This window comes from Ascaphus truei, chromosome 4, assembly GCF_040206685.1.
Source record: "Ascaphus truei isolate aAscTru1 chromosome 4, aAscTru1.hap1, whole genome shotgun sequence".
Classification (NCBI taxonomy): domain Eukaryota; kingdom Metazoa; phylum Chordata; class Amphibia; order Anura; family Ascaphidae; genus Ascaphus; species Ascaphus truei.
This window is the reverse complement of record NC_134486.1, coordinates 419,386,779-419,410,568: the sequence shown is the minus strand read 5'-3', so window position 1 is coordinate 419,410,568 and position 23,790 is coordinate 419,386,779. Positions and strand designations below refer to the sequence as shown.

The window sequence follows — 23,790 nt, the reverse complement described above, 5'->3', positions numbered from 1 at the left end:
CCAACCGTGTGTAATACTCTATGGCCTCCACCTGAGAGAGAACCACGGGTGTAATATACATTCTCATCGTCAGTCACTAGAGTATTCACATCCACAGGTTCCCAACCCCGATGGCTCCGTGCCCGCACCCAACCCGCTCCCAAACCCACTTCCCGTCCCAACCCCGCATCAAGCCCCGCCCAATCCCAACCCCGCACCCAACCCGCTCCCAAACCCACTTCCCGTCCCAACCCCGCATCAAGCCCCGCCCAATCCCAACCCCGCACCCAACCCGCTCCCAAACCCACTTCCCGTCCAACCCCGCATCAGCCCCGCCCAATCCCAACCCCGCACCCAACCCGCTCCCAAACCCACTTCCCGTCCCAACCCCGCATCAAGCCCCGCCCAATCCCAACCCCGCACCCAACCCGCTCCCAAACCCACTTCCCGTCCCAACCCCGCATCAAGCCCCGCCCAATCCAACCCCGCACCCAACCCGCTCCCAAACCCACTTCCCGTCCCAACCCCGCATCAAGCCCCGCCCAATCCCAACCCCGCACCCAACCCGCTCCCAAACCCACTTCCCGTCCCAACCCCGCATCAAGCCCCGCCCAATCCCAACCCCGCACCCAACCCACTCCCAAACCCACTTCCCGTCCCAACCCCGCATCAAGCCCCGCCCAATCCCAACCCCGCACCCAACCCGCTCCCAAACCCACTTCCCGTCCCAACCCCGCATCAAGCCCCGCCCAATCCCAACCCCGCACCCAACCCGCTCCCAAACCCACTTCCTGTCCCAACCCCGATGGCTCCGTGCCCGCACCCAAAACACTCCCAAACCCACTTCCCGTCCAAACCCCGATGGCTCCGTGCCCGCACCCGCACCCAACCCGCTCACAAACCCACTTCCCGTCCCAACCCCGCATCAAGCCCCGCCCAATCCCAACCCGCTCCCAAACCCACTTCCCGTCCCAACCCCGCATCAAGCCCCGCCCAATCCCAACCCCGCACCTAACCCGCTCCCAAACCCACTTCCCGTCCCAACCCCGCATAAAACCCAACCCCCCCTGCTCCCAACCCCGCATCCAGCCCCGGCCGCTCCCAACCCCGCATCCAGCCCCTCCCGCTCCCAACCCCAGATCCAGCCCCGCCCGCTCCCAACCCCAGATCCAGCCCCGCCCGCTCCCAACCCCGCACCGCCCACTCCCAACCCCGCATCCAGCCCCGCCCGCTCCCAACCCCAGATCCAGCCCCGCCCGCTCCCAACCCCAGATCCAGCCCCGCCCGCTCCCAACCCCAGATCCAGCCCCGCCCGCTCCCCAACCCCGCACCGCCCACTCCCAACCAGCCCCCAAACCCGCAACCAGCCCCGCCCACTCCCAACCCTGCACCCAGCCCGTCCGCTCCCAACCCGCTCCTAACCCCCGTCCCAACCCCCCTGCTCGTCCAGTCATCGCCCTCTCTGTGCCCCGCTACAAACCTCGCCCTCCCCTAAAACTTGCCTGCTTCCAAGCCCTGTCACTGCCGTCAGCACCCGCTCCCAAGCATGCCTGCACTCAATTGCACCCACTCCTGCCCTCCGTGCCTGCTCCCTCGCAACTGCGCCCGCTCGCACCCGCTCAGTGGTCTCGCCCACCCGTGCTAGTACCTGCTCACACCCTTTAATCACACAGCAGCACAGGTGTCCGCAGGGCTTGGGGTTAATCATGGATGTCTCATTCTCCTTGTGTTGCAGGTGAGTGAAGTACATGCGGCCACGCTCTGCCTTCTTCCTGCAGACGAGAAGACGAGGAGGGGAGGGCGCGAGGAATCAGAAGCCGGGCAATGAGAAGAGAAGGGGTTATAGTGTCAGAGAGGAAAGAAATATATTATCCTTGCGAATATATGTTTTATTACAAGCTTTATCATGAAATAAAACACATTGTTCCCTCGGTCACACAGAGGATGGAGGAGGGAGGGACCGTACACAATTACAATACTTCAAACGACGACGTGTCAGATCCATTCAAACAGGACTTAAAGTAATAGATGAAATAGGTAAAACAAAGCAGAACAACCCAACGCGGATACAGAAAACATGCACATGAACTTCTCCCAATGGGGCGTATTATATTATTATTCTATTCTTGTTTCCTTCGGATTTGTTAAATCAGCCAGATCGAATTGAAATTTCACGAGCAGAAGCTGCAGGATTTGTAAAGCGAAGGTCTGGGCAGACAGCTAGGAGAGTTACTGTACAGAAAGGCGAGCGCTCTAACACGCAGGAGGAGAGTTACTGTACAGAAAGGCGAGCGCTCTAACACGCAGGAGGAGAGTTACTGTACAGAAAGGCGAGCGCTCTAACACGCAGGAGGAGAGTTACTGTACAGAAAGGCGAGCTCTCTAACACGCAGGAGGAGAGTTACTGTACAGAAAGGCGAGCGCTCTAACACGCAGGAGGAGAGTTACTGTACAGAAAGGCGAGCGCTCTAACACGCAGGAGGAGAGTTACTGTACAGAAAGGCGAGCGCTCTAACACGCAGGAGGAGAGTTACTGTACAGAAAGGCGAGCGCTCTAACACGCAGGAGGAGAGTTACTGTACAGAAAGGCGAGCGCTCTAACACGCAGGAGGAGAGTTACTGTACAGAAAGGCGAGCGCTCTAACACGCAGGAGGAGAGTTACTGTACAGAAAGGCGAGCTCTCTAACACGCAGGAGGAGAGTTACTGTACAGAAAGGCGAGCGCTCTAACACGCAGGAGGAGAGTTACTGTACAGAAAGGCGAGCTCTCTAACACGCAGGAGGAGAGTTACTGTACAGAAAGGCGAGCGCTCTAACACGCAGGAGGAGAGTACTGTACAGAAAGGCGAGCTCTCTAACACGCAGGAGGAGAGTTACTGTACAGAAAGGCGAGCGCTCTAACACGCAGGAGGAGAGTTACTGTACAGAAAGGCGAGCTCTCTAACACGCAGGAGGAGAGTTACTGTACAGAAAGGTGAGCTCTCTAACACGCAGGAGGAGAGTTACTGTACAGAAAGGCGAGCTCTCTAACACGCAGGAGGAGAGTTACTGTACAGAAAGGCGAGCTCTCTAACACGCAGGAGGAGAGTACTGTACAGAAAGGCGAGCGCTCTAACACGCAGGAGGAGAGTTACTGTACAGAAAGGCGAGCTCTCTAACACGCAGGAGGAGAGTACTGTACAGAAAGGTGAGCGCTCTAACACGCAGGAGGAGAGTTACTGTACAGAAAGGCGAGCTCTCTAACACGCAGGAGGAGAGTTACTGTACAGAAAGGCGAGCTCTCTAACACGCAGGAGGAGAGTTACTGTACAGAAAGGCGAGCGCTCTAACACGCAGGAGGAGAGTTACTGTACAGAAAGGCGAGCTCTCTAACACGCAGGAGGAGAGTACTGTACAGAAAGGCGAGCTCTCTAACACGCAGGAGGAGTACTGTACAGAAAGGCGAGCTCTTTAACACGCAGGAGGAGAGTACTGTACAGAAAGGCGAGCTCTCTAACACGCAAAAGGAGAGTTACTGTACAGAAAGGTGAGCTCTCTAACACGCAGGAGGAGAGTTACTGTGCAGAAAGGCGAGCTCTCTAACATGCAGGAGAGTTACTGTACAGAAAGGCGAGCTCTCTAACACGCAGGAGGAGAGTTACTGTACAGAAAGGCGAGCGCTCTAACACGCTGGAGGAGAGTACTGTACAGAAAGGCGAGCGCTCTAACACGCAGGAGGAGAGTACTGTACAGAAAGGCGAGCTCTCTAACACGCAGGAGGAGAGTACTGTACAGAAAGGCGAGCTCTCTAACACGCAGGAGGAGAGTACTGTACAGAAAGGCGAGCGCTCTAACACGCAGGAGGAGAGTTACTGTACAGAAAGGCGAGCTCTCTAACACGCAGGAGGAGAGTTACTGTGCAGAAAGGCGAGCTCTCTAACACGCAGGAGGAGAGTACTGTACAGAAAGGCGAGCGCTCTAACACGCAGGAGGAGAGTTACTGTACAGAAAGGCGAGCTCTCTAACACGCAGGAGGAGAGTTACTGTACAGAAAGGCGAGCTCTCTAACACGCAGGAGGAGAGTTACTGTACAGAAAGGCGAGCTCTCTAACACGCAGGAGGAGAGTTACTGTACAGAAAGGCGAGCTCTCTAACACGCAGGAGGAGAGTTACTGTACAGAAAGGCGAGCTCTCTAACACGCAGGAGGAGAGTTACTGTACAGAAAGGCGAGCTCTCTAACACGCAGGAGGAGAGTTACTGTACAGAAAGGCGAGCGCTCTAACACGCAGATGGTGTGTACTGGGAAGATCAGACTTCTATCTCAGAGTTTTAAATGCATGGATTGTATGGACAGATGGACGGCTGGTACAGGCCGATTGGATGATCGGTGGACAGGATGGATGGTACAGAATGATGGATTGATGGACGAATGAACAGATTGTATGGACGACTGGACAGATGGTATAGAATACTATAGATTGATGGATTGTATAGACGGACGGTATAGATTGATGGATTGAACAGAGGGACAGTTTGTAGAATCCATCAATCTATACAATCCATCAGTATAGAGGGACAGTTTAGACTGATTGTATAGACGGATGGTATAGGTTGATGGATTGTATAGACGGACGGTATAGATTGATGGACAGTATAAATTGATGGATTGTATAGACGGACGGTATATTGGGATGCCTTATGATGCCACATTACGCATGGGAAGTACACACCGCCTGCTGGAAATTAACCCTTTACTGTATAATACCAGCTTTGGATGACAGATACATTTTGGTTTTCAGCCAAGCTTTTTTCAATACCCACTATAGCAGTTACTCCTAAAATGAGGTTTGCGAACCCCTAATGGTTCGTGACGCGTCTTCAAGGGGTTCACCCCAAAAATCTGTGATGGCGGCTCCCAAGCAGTATAGCGGGGTCCTGAACCTGTGTGGGTGGGGACTGCGCACCTAGTAAGGCTCCAAGCAGCACCTTAGTGTGGGGAATATCGCTGTCACTTACAGCAGGAGAACCAAAGTCGTTCCCCACAATGCTTTGCATCTACAGCAGCAAGGCATTGTGGGGTGTGACTTTGGAAGCTCATGCAGTGAGTGACAGCTGTACCCCCCATGATGTCTGCACACACTGAGGGGCAGTTTGGGGGATTATTAAGCGTGTGTTCTCACACAGGTTCAGGACACTATATACTGCCTGGGATCGGTCACACGGGTTTGTTAGCAAAAGTCTGACGAGTCGGCAAGAAGATTTATTCATTAATTAGGAGTTCGCGGAACAAATATTTTCTGGCAGGGGGAGCACAGTGTAATAAAGACGGGGAACCGCTGCACCAAAGGGTTTGGGACAGACATTTGCATGCAAAATAAATGCTACAGAAGCCACAACAGACGCCGTGTCCTCGTATTACAGCCAAAGGACCCGGCAAGTTACCACGTTGCAACGTTATGCTGTCACGCTGGCACCAACGGGGATAAGATTACAGAGTCAGGCTCTATCATAGCTATCCATGAGCCACGGGGATAAGATTACAGAGGCAGGCTCTAGCATAGCTATCCATGAGCCACGGGGATAAGATTACAGAGTCAGGCTCTATCATAGCTATCCATGAGCCACGGGGATAAGATTACAGAGGCAGGCTCTAGCATAGCTATCCATGAGCCATGGGGATAAGATTACAGAGTCAGGCTCTAGCATAGCTATCCATGAGCCATGGGGATAAGATTACAGAGTCCGGCTCTAGCAGAGCTATCCATGATCCATGTGCCTGAAGCAGGGACTGATTGACTTACCTGTGCTGAAGCAGGGATATCCTGAAAACCTGACCTGTTGTGGGGGATTGCAGACTGGAGTTGAGGCCCCCTGATAGTGCTGTGGGAGTTAACGTGGGGATCACTCGGGAGAGAAACGGTACGGCACGTCGGCGAATCTCACACTATGAATGCAGCTTCTTCACAAGTCATAAGCGGGGACGCATTTGATGGGGAAAATGGCGTTTGGACAAACCATAATTTTAACCATGGCACTTAGGGCCATGTTCGCTAAGTTGGCACCGCTTCATTACCATGGCCTGAAAACTCGAACGGCGCCAACCCTCCACACAACCACCCATCAGATGTGGGTGGAATGAAGCACAGTGGGCTCCTCTCACCTCTCTGTGTCCAGGAACATGAGCCTGGCCACGTTATAACAGGGCCGCGCCTCCAGCACCGTGCAGTTGGCATACGCCTCTCTGAAACAGGACAGGCACCAGGTTAGAAAGCAGCTATACCCTCCTACACTGCAGGAGATGGAGGAGTATCCTTTCGGAAAACGAGTCAATATCTGATGACTAACAAATCCGGCGCCTGCGATAAATATCAACAATATGGGATCTGACCATAAATAAATGTCCAGTCTGGAGGATCGGTTAATCTTCAGATATACCACACAGACGGCGCCGGTGTGAGTGCCTTGGCTGTAACTCCTACAGCCTCCTGAAGCCAGCCGGTTTGGACAGAACTATCCTACATGCTCATTGAAATCCTGCTGGTCAAAAGTGGGATTTCAATTCCTCTCACTGGAGACCAACTGCAGTGTTCATTATCCCTGTGATCTAGACATGTCTGTTATTGTTTCAATAAACAGTGTTTCAGCGTGTCACTAGCGGGTGTTTCAGCGTGTCACTAGCGGGTGTTTCAGCGTGTCACTAGCGGGTGTTTCAGCGTGTCACTAGCGGGTGTTTCAGCGTGTCACTAGCGGGTGTTTCAGCGTGCCACTAGCGGGTGTTTCAGCGTGTCACTAGCGGGTGTTTCAGCGTGTCACTAGCGGGTGTTTCAGCGTGTCACTAGCGGGTGTTTCAGCGTGTCACTAGATGGTGTTTCAGCGTGTCACTAGCGGGTGTTTCAGCGTGTCACTAGCGGGTGTTTCAGCGTGTCACTAGGGGGTGTTTCAGCGTGTCACTAGGGGGTGTTTCAGCGTGTCACTAGGGGGTGTTTCAGCGTGTCACTAGGGGGTGTTTCAGCGTGTCACTAGGGGGTGTTTCAGCGTGTCACTAGGGGGTGTTTCAGCGTGTCACTAGGGGGTGTTTCAGCGTGTCACTAGGGGGTGTTTCAGCGTGTCACTAGGGGGGTGTTTCAGCGTGTCACTAGGGGGTGTTTCAGCGTGTCACTAGGGGGTGTTTCAGCGTGTCACTAGGGGGTGTTTCAGCGTGACACTAGGGGGTGTTTCAGCGTGACACTAGGGGGTGTTTCAGCGTGTCACTAGGGGGTGTTTCAGCGTGTCACTAGGGGGTGTTTCAGCGTGTCACTAGGGGGTGTTTCTGCGTATCACTAGGGGGTGTTTCTGCGTATCACTAGGGGGTGTTTCAGCGTATCACTAGGGGGTGTTTCAGCGTATCACTAGGGGGTGTTTCTGCGTATCACTAGGGGGTGTTTCAGCGTATCACTAGGGGGTGTTTCTGCGTATCACTAGGGGGTGTTTCAGCGTATCACTAGGGGGTGTTTCAGCGTATCACTAGGGGGTGTTTCAGCGTATCACTAGGGGGTGTTTCAGCGTATCACTAGGGGGTGTTTCAGCGTATCACTAGGGGGTGTTTCAGCGTATCACTAGGGGGTGTTTCAGCGTATCACTAGGGGGTGTTTCAGCGTATCACTAGGGGGTGATATATATGATATATATGATATTTCCCATGTGTTACCGGCGTGTGGCATATCTGAAGATTACCGGCGTGTGGCATATTTGAAGATTACCGGCGTGTGGCATATCTGAAGATTACCGGCGTGTGGCATATCTGAAGATTACCGGCGTGTGGCATATCTGAGGATTACCGGCGTGTGGCATATTTGAAGATTACCGGCGTGTGGCATATCTGAAGATTACCGGCGTGTGGCATATCTGAAGATTACCGGATCCTCCAGACTGGACACTTATGTACGGTTAGATCCCATATTGCTGATATTTATCTCAGGCGCTGGATTTGTTACACGTTTTTGCCTTTTGACTTGTATCTGTCAATTTTCTCTGAGCAGCCTGGCTTATATTTATTTATTTATTTATATATATATATATATATATATATATATATATATATATATATATATATATATATATAAATATAAATTTTCCTGTTACATATCACAGTATATTAGTAACACTAAATAGGAATTTAAGTATTATCGCTATTTACACACAATATCTGATGACTACCCAACTCCTGCAGTGCCTGATGCAACCACAAAGACGATGACGTGTGAAAGGCTCATGCATGATAACCACAGAACATGCTCACAATATACAGAATGTATCACCCAAGAGTCAAAGGAAGGGACCAATAGGACAGCGAAAGAAAGGAGGAAGGGAGGGGGAGGGAAGGAGGAAGGGAGTGGGAGGGAAAGTGAAGGAGGAAGGGAGGGGGAGGGAAAGTGAAGGAGGAAGGGAGGGGGAGGGAAAGTGAAGGAGGAAGGAAGGGAAAGTGAAGGAGGAAGGAAGGGAAAGTGAAGGAGGAAGGAAGGGAAAGTGAAGGAGGGAGGAAGGGAACGTGAAGGAGGGAGGAAGGGAAAGTGAAGGAGGAAGGAAGGGAAAGTGAAGGAGGAAGAAGGGAAAGTGAAGGAGGAAGGAAGGAAAGTGAAGGAGGAAGGAAGGGAAAGTGAAGGAGGAAGGAGGGGAAGTGAAGGAGGAAGAAAGGGACCAATAGGAGAGAGAAAGAAAGGAGGAAGGGAGGGGGAGGGAAGGAGGAAGGGAGGGGGAGGGAAAGAGGAAGGGAGGGGGAGGGAAAGAGGAAGGGAGGGGAAGGGAAAGTGAAGGAGGAGGAAGGAAGGGAAAGTGAAGGAGGAGGAAGGAAGGGAAAGTGAAGGAGGAAGGAGGAAGGAAGGGAAAGTGAAGGAGGAAGGAAGGAAAAGTGAAGGAGGAAGGAAGGGAAAGTGAAGGGAAAGTGAAGGAGGAAGGAAGGAAGAGAAAGTGAAGGAGGAAGGAGGGGAAGTGAAGGAGGAAGGAAGGGAAAGTGAAGGAGGAAGAAAGGGACCAATAGGAGAGAGAAAGAAAGGAGGAAGGGAGGGGGAGGGAAAGAGGACGGGAGGGGGAGGTAAAGAGGAAGGGAGGGGAAGGGAAAGTGAAGGAGGAGGAAGGAAGGGAAAGTGAAGGAGGAAGGAAGGGAAAGTGAAGGAGGAAGGAGGGGAAGTGAAGGAGGAAGGAAAGGAAAGTGAAGGAGGAAGGAAGGGAAAGTGAAGGAGGAAGGAAGGGAAAGTGAAGGAGGAAGGAAGGGAAAGTGAAGGAGGAGGAAGGGAAAGAGGAAGGAAGGTAAAGAGGAAGGAAGGGAAAGTGAAGGAGGAGGGAAGGGAAAGTGGAGGAGGAAGGGAAAGAGGAAGGAAGGGGAAGTGAAGGAGGAGGAAGGGAAAGAGGAAGGAATGGAAAGTGAAGGAGGAGGAAGGAAGGGAAAGTTAAGGAGGAGGAAGGAGGGGAAGTGAAGGAGGAAGGAAGGGAAAGAGGAAGGAAGGGGTAGTGAAGGAGGCAGGAAGGGAAAGAGGAAGAAGGAAGAAGGAAGGGAAAATGGAGGAAGAAATGGAAAGAGGAAGAAGGAGGAAGGAAGGGAAAGTGAAGGAGGAAGGAAGGGAAAGTGAAGGAGGAAGGGAAAGTGAAGGAGGAAGGAAGGGAAAGTGAAGAAGGAAGGAAGGGAAAGTGAAGGAGGAAGGAAGGGAAAGTGAAGGAGGAAGGAAGGGAAAAGTGAAGGAGGAAGGAAGGGAAAGTGAAGGAGGAAGGAAGGGAAAGTAAAGGAGGAAGGAAGAGAAAGTGAAGGAGGAAGGAAGAGAAAGTGAAGGAGGAAGGAAGAGAAAGTGAAGGAGGAAGGAAGGGAAAGTGAAGGAGGAAGGAAGGGAAAGTGAAGGAGGAAGGAAGGGAAAGAGGAAGGAAGGGGAAGTGAAGGAGGGAGGAAGGGAAAGAGGAAGGAAGGGGAAGTGAAGGAGGGAGGAAGGGAAAGTGAAGGAGGAAGGAAGGGAAAGTGAAGGAGGAAGGAAGGGAAAGTGAAGGAGGAAGGAAGAGAAAGTGAAGGAGGAAGGAAGAGAAAGTGAAGGAGGAAGGAAGAGAAAGTGAAGGAGGAAGGAAGGGAAAGTGAAGGAGGAAGGAAGGGAAAGTGAAGGAGGAAGGAAGGGAAAGAGGAAGGAAGGGGAAGTGAAGGAGGGAGGAAGGGAAAGAGGAAGGAAGGGGAAGTGAAGGAGGGAGGAAGGGAAAGTGAAGGAGGAAGGAAGGGAAAGTGAAGGAGGAAGGAAGGGAAAGTGAAGGGGGAAGGAAGGGAAAGTGAAGGAGGAAGGAATGGAAAGTGAAGGAGGAAGGAAGGGAAAGTGAAGGAGGAAGGAAGGGAAAGTGAAGGAGGAAGGAAGGGAAAGTGAAGGAGGAAGGAAGGGAAAGTGAAGGAGGAGGAAGGGAAAGAGGAAGGAAGGTAAAGAGGAAGGAAGGGAAGGGAAAGTGGAGGAGGAAGGGAAAGAGGAAGGAAGGGGAAGTGAAGGAGGAGGGAAGGGAAAGTGGAGGAGGAAGGGAAAGAGGAAGGAAGGGGAAGTGAAGGAGGAGGAAGGGAAAGAGGAAGGAATGGAAAGTGAAGGAGGAGGAAGGAAGGGAAAGTTAAGGAGGAGGAAGGAGGGGAAGTGAAGGAGGAAGGAAGGGAAAGAGGAAGGAAGGGGTAGTGAAGGAGGCAGGAAGGGAAAGAGGAAGAAGGAGGAAGGAAGGGAAAATGGAGGAAGAAATGGAAAGAGGAAGAAGGAGGAAGGAAGGGAAAGTGAAGGAGGAAGGAAGGGAAAGTGAAGGAGGAAGGGAAAGTGAAGGAGGAAGGAAGGGAAAGTGAAGAAGGAAGGAAGGGAAAGTGAAGGAGGAAGGAAGGGAAAGTGAAGGAGGAAGGAAGGGAAAAGTGAAGGAGGAAGGAAGGGAAAGTGAAGGAGGAAGGAAGGGAAAGTAAAGGAGGAAGGAAGAGAAAGTGAAGGAGGAAGGAAGAGAAAGTGAAGGAGGAAGGAAGAGAAAGTGAAGGAGGAAGGAAGGGAAAGTGAAGGAGGAAGGAAGGGAAAGTGAAGGAGGAAGGAAGGGGAAGTGAAGGAGGGAGGAAGGAAGGGGAAGTGAAGGAGGGAGGAAGGGAAAGTGAAGGAGGAAGGAAGGGAAAGTAAAGGAGGAAGGAAGGGAAAGTGAAGGAGGAAGGAAGGGAAAGTGAAGGAGGAAGGAATGGAAAGTGAAGGAGGAAGGAAGGGAAAGTGAAGGAGGAAGGAAGGGAAAGTGAAGGAGGAAGGAAGGGAAAGTGAAGGAGGAAGGAAGGGAAAGTGAAGGAGGAAGGAAGGGAAAGAGGAAGAAAGGGAAAGTGAAGGAGGAAGGAAGGGAAAGTGAAGGAGGAAGGAAGGGAAAGTGAAGGAGGAAGGAAGGGAAAGTGAAGGAGGAAGGAATGGAAAGTGAAGGAGGAAGGAAGGGAAAGAGGAAGAAAGGGAAAGTGAAGGAGGAAGAAAGGGAAAGTGAAGGAGGAAGGAAGGGAAAGTGAAGGAGGAAGGAAGGGAAAGTGAATGAGGAGGAAGGGAAAGAGGAAGGAAGGGAAAGTGAAGGAGGAGGAAGGAAGGGAAATTGAAGGAGGAGGAAGGAGGGGAAGTGAAGGAGGAAGGAAGGGAAAGAGGAAGAAATGGAAAGAGGAAGAAGGAGGAAGGAAGGGAAAGTGAAGGAGGAAGGAAGGGAAAGTGAAGGAGGAAGGAAGGGAAAGTGAAGGAGGAAGGAAGGGAAAGTGAAGGAGGAAGGAAGGGAAAGTGAAGGAGGAAGGAAGGGAAAGAGGAAGGAAGGGAAAGAGGAAGGAAGGAGAAGTGAAGGAGGAAGGAAGGGAAAGTGAAGGAGGAAGGAAGGGAAAGTGAAGGAGGAAGGAAGGGAAAGTGAAGGAGGAAGGAAGGGAAAGTGAAGGAGGAAGGAAGGGAAAGTGAAGGAGGAAGGAAGGGAAAAGAGGAAGGAAGGGAAAGAGGAAGGAAGGGAAAGTGAAGGAGGAGGGAAGGGAAAGAGGAAGGAGGAGGAAGGAAGAGAAAGTGAAGGAGGAAGGAAGGTAAAGTGAAGGAGGAAGGAAGGTAAAGTGAAGGAGGAGGAAGGGAAAGTGAAGGAGGAGGAAGGGAAAGTGAAGGAGGAAGGAAGGGAAAGTGAAGGAGGAAGGAAGGGAAAGTGAAGGAGGAAGGAAGGGAAAGTGAAGGAGGAAGGAAGGGAAAGTGAAGGAGGAAGGAAGGGAAAGTGAAGGAGGAAGGAAGGGAAAGTGAAGGAGGAAGGAAGGGAAAGTGAAGGAGGAAGGAAGGGAAAGAGGAAGGAAGGGAAAGTGAAGGAGGAAGGAAGGGAAAGTGAAGGAGGAAGGAAGGGAAAGTGAAGGAGGAAGGAAGGGAAAGTGAAGGAGGAGGAAGGGAAAATGAAGGAGGAAGGAAGGGAAAGTGAAGGAGGAAGGAAGGGAAAGTGAAGGAGGAAGGAAGGGAAAGTGAAGGAGGAAGGGAAGTATTTTGTCCCACAAAGACTCCACAACTCACTCAAAATGCTTCTTGATATCTTTGGGCTCTGCGTATTTGGAGATGCCATTAATAAACAGCGTGCGTTTCACCTGGGACACAAGAGACAGCGCCGTTACATACCACACGCAGGTCACGTGGCGCCAAACCACCAGCTCAATGGCAATCACACTGCCCTGGTGACACCATCTACTCGGGCATGACAAATAGATGTTAATAAATAAATGATGTCACAAATCGCCGGCAATCACGTAAGGGGGGGGGGGGGGGCGCTAGGGAAGGAGGGGGGGGTTAATATGTGCAGCTTAGAGGAGAGAAGGGGGAGGGGAGATATGATAGAAACTGGGAGTGTGAGATACTCTGCAGCAGTGTCCCTGTGCTCCTCGTCTCAGTGAGTGTGTGAGATGTTCTGCAGCAGTGTCCCTGTGCTCCCCGTCTCAGTGAGTGTGTGAGATGTTCTGCAGCAGTGTCCCTGTGCTCCCCGTCTCAGTGAGTGTGTGAGATGTTCTGCAGCAGTGTCCCTGTGCTCCTTGTCTCAGTGAGTGTGAGACTCTGCAGCAGTGTCCTTGTGCTCCCCGTCTCAGTGAGTGTGTGAGATGTTCTGCAGCAGTGTCCCTGTGCTCCTCGTCTCAGTGAGTGTGAGATACTGTGCAGCAGTGTCCCTGTGCTCCCCGTCTCAGTGAGTGTGTGAGATGTTCTGCAGCAGTCTCCCTGTGCTCCCCGTCTCAGTGAGTGTGTGAGATGTTCTGCAGCAGTGTCCCTGTGCTCCCGTCTCAGTGAGTGTGTGAGACTCTGCAGCAGTGTCCCTGTGCTCCCCGTCTCAGTGAGTGTGAGACTCTGCAGCAGTGTCGCTGTGCTCCCCGTCTCAGTGAGTGTGAGACTCTGCAGCAGTGTCGCTGTGCTCCCCGTCTCAGTGAGTGTGTGAGATACTCTGCAGCAGTGTCCCTGTGCTCCTCGTCTCAGTGAGTGTGAGACTCTGCAGCAGTGTCCCTGTGCTCCCCGTCTCAGTGAGTGTGTGAGATGTTCTGCAGCAGTGTCCCTGTGCTCCTCGTCTCAGTGAGTGTGAGACTCTGCAGCAGTGTCCCTGTGCTCCCCGTCTCAGTGAGTGTGTGAGATGTTCTGCAGCAGTGTCCCTGTGCTCCCCGTCTCAGTGAGTGTGTGAGATACTCTACAGCAGTGTCCCTGTGCTCCCCGTCTCAGTGAGTGTGTGAGATGTTCTGCAGCAGTGTCCCTGTGCTCCCGTCTCAGTGAGTGAGATACTCTGCAGCAGTCTCCCTGTGCTCCCGTCTCAGTGAGTGAGATACTCTGCAGCAGTCTCCCTGTGCTCCCGTCTCAGCGAGCGTGTGAGATGCTCTGTGTATGTTTGAGGTGAGATACTCTGCAGTAGTGTCCCTGCGCTGCTCAGCATTACCAGGTCATCCTCCTTGTAGCGCATCTTGGAGGTGTGACGCCGCATGCTGTACACCGTGAGCAGCAGGTACAGGAAGGCGAACGTGGTGTGCAACCAGAGCAAGTTATTACTGAGGAGAGAGAGCAGGGTGAGATAACACACACACACACACACTGCAACCACAGCAGGTTATTACTGAGGAGAGAGAGCAGGGTGAGATAACACACACACACACACACACACACACACACACACACACACACACACACACACACACACACACACACACACACACACACACACACACTGCAGCCAGAGCAATTTATTACTGAGGAGAGAGAGCAGGGTGAGATAACACACACACACACACACACACACACACACACTGCAACCAGAGCAAGTTATTACTGAGGAGAGAGAGCAGGGTGAGATAACACACACACACACACACACACACACTGCAGCCAGAGCAAGTTATTACTGAGGAGAGAGAGCAGGGTGAGATCACACACACACACACACACACACACACACACACACACACACTGCAGCCAGAGCAAGTTATTACTGAGGAGAGAGAGCAGGGTGAGATAACACACACACACACACACACACACACACACACACACACACACACACACACACACACACACACACACACACACACACACTGCAACCAGAGCAAGTTATTACTGAGGAGAGCAGGGTTAGATAACACACACACACACACACACACACACACACACACACACTGCAGCCACAGCAGGTTATTACTGAGGAGAGAGAGCAGGGTGAGATAACACATATATACCCAGTGCAAGCTATCCCCGAGAGAGCAGGGTGAGATAACACTGTATATATACCCAGTGCAAGCTATCCCCGAGAGAGCAGGGCGAGATCACACATATATATATACACTGCAAGTTATCCTCGAGAGAGCAGGGCAAGATAACACATATACATACATACATATATATCCAGTATAAGCTATCCCCGAGAGAGCAGGGTGAGATAACATATATACTGTATATATATCCAGTGCAAGCTGTCCCTGAGAGAGCAGGGTGAGATAACATATATACTGTATATATACCCAGTGCAAGCTATCCCCGAGAGAGCAGGGCGAGATCACACATATATACACACTGCAAGTTATCCTCGAGAGAGCAGGGCAAGATAACACATATACATACATATATATATATCCAGTATAAGCTATCCCCGAGAGAGCAGGGTGAGATAACATATATACTGTATATATACCCAGTGCAAGCTATCCCCGAGAGAGCAGGGTGAGATAACATATATACTGTATATATATCCAGTGCAAGCTATCCCCGAGAGAGCAGGGTGAGATAACATATATACTGTATATATATCCAGTGCAAGCTATCCCCGAGAGAGCAGGGTGAGATAACATATATACTGTATATATACCCAGTGCAAGCTATCCCCGAGAGAGCAGGGCGAGATCACACATATATACACACTGCAAGTTATCCTCGAGAGAGCAGGGCAAGATAACACATATACATACATATATATATATCCAGTATAAGCTATCCCCGAGAGAGCAGGGTGAGATAACATATATACTGTATATATATCCAGTGCAAGCTATCCCCGAGAGAGCAGGGTGAGATAACATATATACTGTATATATATCCAGTGCAAGCTATCCCCGTGAGAGCAGGGTGAGATAACATATATACTGTATATATATCCAGTGCAAGCTATCCCCGTGAGAGCAGGGCGAGATAACACACACACACACACACACTGCAGCCACAGCAGGTTATTACTGAGGAGAGAGAGCAGGGTGAGGTAACACATATATACCCTCTGCATGCAATCCCTGAGAAAGCAGGGTGGGATAACACACACACACACACACACACACACACACACACACACACACACACACACACACACACACACACACACACCAAGCTATCCCTGAGAGAGCAGGGTGAGATAGCACATATATACCCTCTGCATGCAATCCCTGAGAAAGCAGGGTGGGATAACACACACACACACCCACACCAAGCTATCCCCGAGAGAACAGGGTGAGAACACACACAGTGGCGAGACAGTTTGTGAACCACTTAGGATTTTCTCATATTTCAAACCTTAAATCTTTGTGAGTTTGGTCTTCACCATACAGGTGTGTGGCAACACTCCATGCCACGATCAGAAGAAATCTCTGGAGGACCTCAGAAAAGCCGTTATTGATGCTCATCAGTCTAGAAAGGGTTACAAAACTATTTCTAAGGATTCGGGTCTCCACCAATCCACTGTCAGACAAATGGAGAAAGTTCAAGACCACAGTCACCCTACCCAGGAGCGGTCGTCCTACCGAAATCTCTCCAAGAACAAACCAGCCAATCACCCAGGACGTCACAAAGAACCTCAGAGTAACACCCAGGGATCTGCCGGTCACTCTCGGCTTGGCTAATTGAAGTGTTCATGACTTAACTATCAGAAAGAGACTGAACAAGAATGGTGTTCATAGAAGGATAGCCAGGAGGAAACCACTGCTCTCTAAAAAAAAGAACATTGTTGCCCGTCTGAAGTTCTCCAAAGAGCATAGAGATGATCCACAAGACTTCTGGATCAAAGTTCTCTGGACAGTAAAACTTTTTGGCCTCAATGAGAAACGTTATGTTTGGTGAAAACCAAACACTGTGTTCAAACAGAAGAACCTCAACCAAACCGCCAAGCATTGTGGTGGGAGTATGATGGTTTGGGGCTGGTTTGCATCCTCAGGACCTGGACGGCTCGACATCATTGACACAACCATAAATTCTACATTGTATGAGAAGATTCTAGAGGAGCGTGTCAGGCCATGCGTGCTGAAGCGAAAGTGGGTGATGCAGCAAGACAATGATCCCAAACATACAAGCAGATCTACAGAAGAATAGCGGCAGAAGAAGAAATCCACGTTTTAGAACGACCTAGTAACAGTCCGGAGCTAAACCCCATGGAAATGTTGTGGCAGGACCTGAAGTGAGCTGTCCATGCAAGGAAGCCCTCAAATGTCACTGAGCTGAAGCATTTCTGTAAGGAGGAATGGGCCAAAATGCCTCAAACCCGATGTGAGAGACTGACCAGCAGTTACAGGAAACACTTAGCTGAAGTCATTGCTGCTCAAGGGGGCGCCCCCAGGTACTGAGTCTAACGGGGGCGCCCCCAGGTACTGAGTCTAAAGGGGGCGCCCCCAGGTACTGAGTCTAACGGGGGCGCCACTAGGTACTGAGTCTAAAGCGGGCGCCCGCAGGCACTGAGGCTAAAGGGGGCGCCACCAGGTACTGAGGCTAAGGCCTGGGCCATAGTGCCTTCGCCCGTGTGGAGGCTGGTCAGTGAGCGGGCGCTTAGCTGGCCAAGGTGAATGGCCAAGGTGGGGGGCGTGCCAAATGGCGTCACGGAGCTTGTTCGTCCTCATTGGGTCATGTTTTTGTGTCATTTGTTTGATCAGGTTATCGGATCTATTATTAGGACTTAGATTAAGATCTAATCACATTTTAGGTTTGAAATATGTGAAAATCCTAAGGGGCTCACAAACGTTCTCGCCACTGTATACCCACTGCAAACTATTCCTGAGAAGAGCGTTTACACACACCACAATACTGCCAGCTGATGACCGCACACACATACACACATACAAACACAGGCAGCTGACCCGCATGTGCACACACATACATACACAACCCTGGCGGCTAGCGCACACACATGACAATACTGGCGGCTGACACGCACTGACGCACGCACAATACTGGCGGCTGTCACTCACACCTCCCCCTTCTCACTTGGAGGCCAGGTTTGCGATGGTCGTCCGTCCGAAGCTGTACGCGTTGTTTTCTGGGGGGGGGAGACGGTTAGAAAGAGAAAGGAAGTCTTAGAATACCGGCTAATTCTTCCCAGAATTCTTATTACAGATATGAATCCTCCAGCAAGTAAAACATGGTTTCCCTAATTAGCATTCATTTGTTTTCTATCCCCACGCCATTCAAGGAGAAACTGCTAAAAACACCCCACCAATCGCGTGGCCACAGAAGCCACGCCAAATAGAAAAAATAGAGCGGAGAGCCGCACAGAATAGGAAAAACTCCTCACAACATGGGTCCTCAAACACAGCGACATACCATAGTGCCTTATATACCCCACACATTGTAATCCGTGTCGCAAACAAACCACGCCTGGGTGACCCTGGAAGTGGTTCTGGGACCAACCGGAAGTGATATATAATAGAACACAGAGGATGTATGTGAGAACAAAGCGTGATGACATCATTTAAACGCTACGCTCCGTATGTTCCCCGTCTGGAATGCACACAAAATATCATTTATATTTATCAACGAGAGGAAAAGAAAATGGGACGCTGATGAACTGAAGATATTGGAGAGGAGGTTATCTTTTGTTCTAACTAATTATGGTTCTTATTTCAGCTACAAGTTGAATTATTTAAATCGATTCCAACACTAAAGCTTAAAATTGCTTTTTAGAACCTTTTACCGGGGGAAGCAATTGGTGTTCCTGTGGTTGGATGAGGATGTGGAAATCAAAGATAGCACAATGAATGAATCTCGGACGCAGTGATCTGAGAATAAATTAATTCCCCCGATCTTTAAGAACACTCCTTATTTGGCGAAGCATTAATCAAGAAATGTGATTGGGCTAAACCTAATACATTCCAACTTTTCCCTTAGAGAGAGACATATTTGAAACAAATGAAAGGAGGGCATGAGCCTTACCTTTAAACCTACAGATAAGGGAGGTGTTCTTGTAACTATGGATCATATTAAATATAGGGCAGAAATATGGAATCAGCTATCTAAGAGATCATTATATGATTCTCTCGGGTGAGCTAATGATTAAAATAAAGGCTGTGGTGGATTAATTTATTGCTTCGGCACTTACTGATGGTTTGATTGACAATAATCTATGCTCTTTTCTTAATAATACCGGTTCGGTCGGTATTATACACACGCCTGAACATTCTCAAGAACCTGGTGGATCTTCCTGGGAGACCGAGAGTGGCTGAAACGGACTATTTCACGGCCACTGGCGGTCTACGTCGATGTGATTCTGAGGCCACATGTGGAAGGGGCTTTATCCTTCCTTAGGGATACTTCCCAGTTTTTAGGCAGGATTCGGGAATTGAGGTGTAAATGAAAATACTTTACTTATAACTTTGAATGTCCAAAGCCTTTTGCACCTCAATCCCCCCTGAGGAATGTCTAGTGCCGGTGGAAAATGTTTTACAGGGGACACTAATTTGATTAACTTTCAAATGGTTTTGTCACATCTTATTCTGAAAAAGAATTACTTTAGATTTGAAGATCCGTATTACCAACAAAACCAAGGGAAGCAATGTGTGCTAATGCTGTTCCAGAATATGCAAACATTACGAGAAATCCTTTGCTTACGGGGACTTCATGCTGCACTGCTTATGTTGGAGGAGATACATAGACGATGTTTTTCTCATAATTTTATAAACCATCTTAATTGGAGACATCCTACGATTAAATTTACCATGAACGTCAGTTATGATGCGATAAGACTACCTGATTGTAAGAATTAGTAAAGTAGGTACGAATTTGACCACAGACATCTTCCGAAAAGATATGGGGAGAAATCATTTATTACTTTCGAGCAGTTTTCATCTTAGATAATTCAACCGTGGGACAATAATTAACAGGCAAATTGTTTCTGACCCTACCAGTTTGGAGAAACGACTGTATGAAATGGCCAGTAGACGTAGCAAGAGGTTATGCTTGAAGCGCTATTGAGAAACATTTGATCGAAACGGAGAATACTGATAGAGATGTGTCGCTGCGACGAAGTTGAGATTTTCGTGCTAGGATCAAAGTTTGCATCTAAATTCACAAATGCGTCTATGTTTATGAGACATTGGCGGATTTTTTTCTAGCGATGCTTCTTTGTTCAAATTGTTTAAGGAACCTCCAGGTTTTGTCTATAATCGAGGAGGCATATAAGGGACCATCAAGTTAGAGCAGATACAGGCAAGGGTGGGAGTATGTAAAGTTCTCGCACGACACAGAAATGATGTACTTGTCCTTGCTTAAACTGCATTCATTGTAATTCAGTGATAAGAGGTGCTACTTTAAAACATCCCAGAACAGCGAAGAATTAAGCGCTCAAGCACTTTTAAACATATGATTTCCACGTTGTTACCCATCTCTCATGGAGTCCCTGTGCCAAAGATTATGTTGGGACAACGATTAGAGCAATTCAAAAAATGTATTAAAAAAAAAATGACCGTGCATACATTTTCCATCATACCGGCGTACCGGACACCGGATATTATTCCAAAGGATTTCCCAGGGGCTAAACAATTTTTGTTTTGTTTAGAATCTAAACATAAATGTGGGCCAATTAAATTTTCAACTTATTGATCAAGTAGCAACGCATAGGAGTGGAGATGGAGAGACCTTTCTTGTCGCTATACACCATCTTTATCTTGACTTTTGCATGGTGAAAGTGTTAAAAATAAAGGCCAGATTCTCCATCTTGTCTGCCTGAACTTTTCCCTGAACCAAGTGATATACAGCAGGGCCCCGGGTATACGGCGGGCTCCGTTCCAGAGGCCCGCCGTATAGTGAAAATCGCCAGAAAGTGGATCCGGCGATTTTCAGTGCTGCGCATGTGAAAACCGGCATTTTCGCCGTTCTGCGCATGTGCGATCTTTACGCTGCACGTGCAACCTGCGGTCTGCGCATGCGCGCCGGGCGCACCCGCCCGTTCTGCGCATGCACGATTTTATTCAACATGGCGGCCCCCTTCTCGGTGCCGCCGTATCAGCGGATCGCCGAAAAGCGGAGCGCCGAGAAGCGGGGCCCTGCTGTATGTACGCAAGAAACGACCTCCAGACAGGCAGAGCTGTTCTGTTGTCTGCACACCAGTACTGTGTTTTCTTTGAATCGGCCTAACCGCAAGCTTTGTTCGGTAATTTTAGTAATATGCTAATATTGTTACGCCTCTAATTTACGCCTCTAACACTTTATTTTCCTGTAATAATAGCATTGCTTTTCCGCAATAAAGTTAAGATGAAGAATCAGAATTACTCGCTCTGTCTCTTTCTTCATTTCCCGAGCGCTCGTATGTCATCAGATCGAGGACCAACAGCCCAGGGCGTGGTTAAGTCTCCCCGGGTAGAGAAACACTGTTTCCAGTCACCATGGCAGGCTGATCGAGAGGTCCCCGGCCCATTATAATTAGCAAGAACCTTACACATGGTCCTCAGCAAGTCACGGTTGTGAGGTTCTTGATGGTCGTTTTGTACCACGTTTTAGTCCTGTAATACAACCTTTTTTCCACCTGACATGCCGTGTCGGGTCCAGCAGTTGCGGTGTGGGACATTTGATCGCGGCTGCGTCGGCGCAAACCAAGTCTCCGGCGGCGTTTGGCCGCAGAGGGACCCTCCGCCAGAACCGCACCGATCCCGAAACCTCTGCCGCGTTTAAAAAGGCAAGTTAATGTAAGGGTTCATTTAGCAGGTAGGGGTCAGCGTTAGTATTTGGGGTTAAGATTAGGGCTTTCTAGGGTAAGGGGTATGGTTAGGGGTTTACGTTGGCGGGTGTAGTGACAGCAGCTGATCCTAGATGGCAGCAGTTGCGTATAATTAGAGTTGTCCTTTTCTATATACAGTATTTGTGTGTCCTTTTTTATTTACAGTATTATATTGTGTATCCTTTTTTATATACAGTATTTGTGTGTCCTTTTCTATATACAGTATTTGTGTGTCCTTTTTTATATACAGTATTATATTGTGTATCCTTTTTTATATACAGTATTTGTGTGTCCTTTTCTATATACAGTATTTGTGTGTCCTTTTTTATTTACAGTATTATATTGTGTATCCTTTTTTATATACAGTATTTGTGTGTCCTTTTCTATACACAGTATTTGTGTGTCCTTTTCTATATACAGTATTTGTGTGTCCTTTTTTATTTACAGTATTTGTGTGTCCTTTTTTATATACAGTATTTGTGTGTCCTTTTTTATATACAGTATTTGTGTGTCCTTTTTTATATACAGTATTTGTGTGTCCTTTTTTATATACAGTATGTGTGTGCTTTTTTATATACAGTATTTGTGTGTCCTTTTTTATATACAGTATTTGTGTGTCCTTTTTTATATACAGTATGTGTGTCCTTTTTTATATGCAGAATGTTATTGTGTATCCTTTGATGATTGTGTTCAATATTCAGAGTCTTAATTTGATATATTCATCTTTCCACTAATGCTTTGTCCCTAGTGGGAGCCTGTTCCTCTCGCGCCCCAGGTGGGAACATATGGAGCGCAGTGTTTACATGGTGATGTCATCATGCTGTGGCATCTCGCAGCCTGTGTTCTATTTGTATTACTTCCGGATAGTCCCGGAACCACTTCCGGGTCACACCCGGGCGACACGGATTACAGTGTGGGGGGTATATAAGGCACTGCGGGTGTGTCACTGTATTTACTCACCTACCGGACGAAGGGCCGAAGTGGCCAGAAACGTGGCACCCTCCGCGTGGCATCCTCGGCGTGCTCTCTTGTAAGGATAATATGCATCTCCTGCTTTGTGAGCCCCGTCCTTGTAAGGAATATCGGAGGCACCGGCGGTGTTTCCCACGGAGTGCGGCTATCCGCTCGATTTTTACTATCCCTAAAGAATACCTTACCGGCAGGTAGCGCACACAGGCGCCACGAACCCGCCCAAACATGGCATTGTAACAATGGACTATTAGGTATTGCTTCTTCAAGTGCCACGCGACAGCGAGAGTGGGGGGCCGCGCTCTGGGCTGCCGGGAGGCGCGGTGGGGAGCTCTGGGCTGCCGGGAGGCGTGGTGGGGAGCTCTGGGCTGCCGGGAGGCGCGGTGGGAAGCTCTGGGCTGCCGGGAGGCGCGGTGGGGAGCTCTGGGCTGCCGGGAGGCTCTGGGCTGCCGGGAGGCGTGGTGGGAAGCTCTGGGCTGCCGGGAGGCGCGGTGGGAAGCTCTGGGCTGCCGGGAGGCGCGGTGGGAGGCTCTGGGCTGCCGGGAGGCGCGGTGGGAAGCTCTGGGCTGCCGGGAGGCGCGGTGGGAAGCTCTGGGCTGCCGGGAGGCGCGGTGGGAAGCTCTGGGCTGCCGGGAGGCGCGGTGGGAAGCTCTGGGCTGCCGGGAGGCGCGGTGGGAGGCTCTGGGCTGCCGGGAGGCGCGGTGGGAAGCTCTGGGCTGCCGGGAGGCGCGGTGGGAGGCTCTGGGCTGCCGGGAGGCGCGGTGGGAGGCTCTGGGCTGCCGGGAGGCGCGGTGGGAGGCTCTGGGCTGCCGGGAGGCGCGGTGGGAAGCTCTGGGCTGCCGGGAGGCGCGGTGGGAAGCTCTGGGCTGCCGGGAGGCGCGGTGGGAGGCTCTGGGCTGCCGGGAGGCGCGGTGGGAAGCTCTGGGCTGCCGGGAGGCGCGTTGGGAGGCTCTGGGCTGCCGGGAGGCGCGGTGGGAAGCTCTGGGCTGCCGGGAGGCGCGGTGGGAAGCTCTGGGCTGCCGGGAGGCGCGGTGGGAGGCTCTGGGCTGCCGGGAGGCGCGGTGGGAAGCTCTGGGCTGCCGGGAGGCGCGGTGGGAAGCTCTGGGCTGCCGGGAGGCGCGGTGGGAAGCTCTGGGCTGCCGGGAGGCGCGGTGGGAAGCTCTGGGCTGCCGGGAGGCGCGGTGGGAAGCTCTGGGCTGCCGGGAGGCGCGGTGGGAAGCTCTGGGCTGCCGGGAGGCGCGTTGGGAGGCTCTGGGCTGCCGGGAGGCGCGGTGGGAGGCTCTGGGCTGCCGGGAGGCGCGGTGGGAAGCTCTGGGCTGCCGGGAGGCGCGGTGGGAGGCTCTGGGCTGCCGGGAGGCGCGGTGGGAGGCTCTGGGCTGCCGGGAGGCGCGGTGGGAAGCTCTGGGCTGCCGGGAGGCGCGGTGGGAAGCTCTGGGTTGCCGGGAGGCGCGGTGGGAAGCTCT

The 23,790-nt window shown here is 50.8% G+C and overlaps 1 protein-coding gene across 1 annotated transcript in view; it reads right to left on the bottom strand.

The window, feature by feature from the left end:
• TMEM63B (transmembrane protein 63B) overlaps window positions 1–23,790 on the bottom strand; it is a 91,467-nt gene that overhangs the window by 6,336 nt on the left and 61,341 nt on the right. The window contains exons 9-14 of the mRNA XM_075595112.1: window positions 17,635–17,686; window positions 13,847–13,955; window positions 12,457–12,527; window positions 6,120–6,200; window positions 1,628–1,751; window positions 6–31 (exon numbers count right to left, since the gene is read on the bottom strand). Of these exons, the coding sequence (XP_075451227.1) occupies window positions 6–31; window positions 1,628–1,751; window positions 6,120–6,200; window positions 12,457–12,527; window positions 13,847–13,955; window positions 17,635–17,686 (463 nt within the window). The remainder of the gene's footprint in view (window positions 1–5; window positions 32–1,627; window positions 1,752–6,119; window positions 6,201–12,456; window positions 12,528–13,846; window positions 13,956–17,634; window positions 17,687–23,790) is intronic.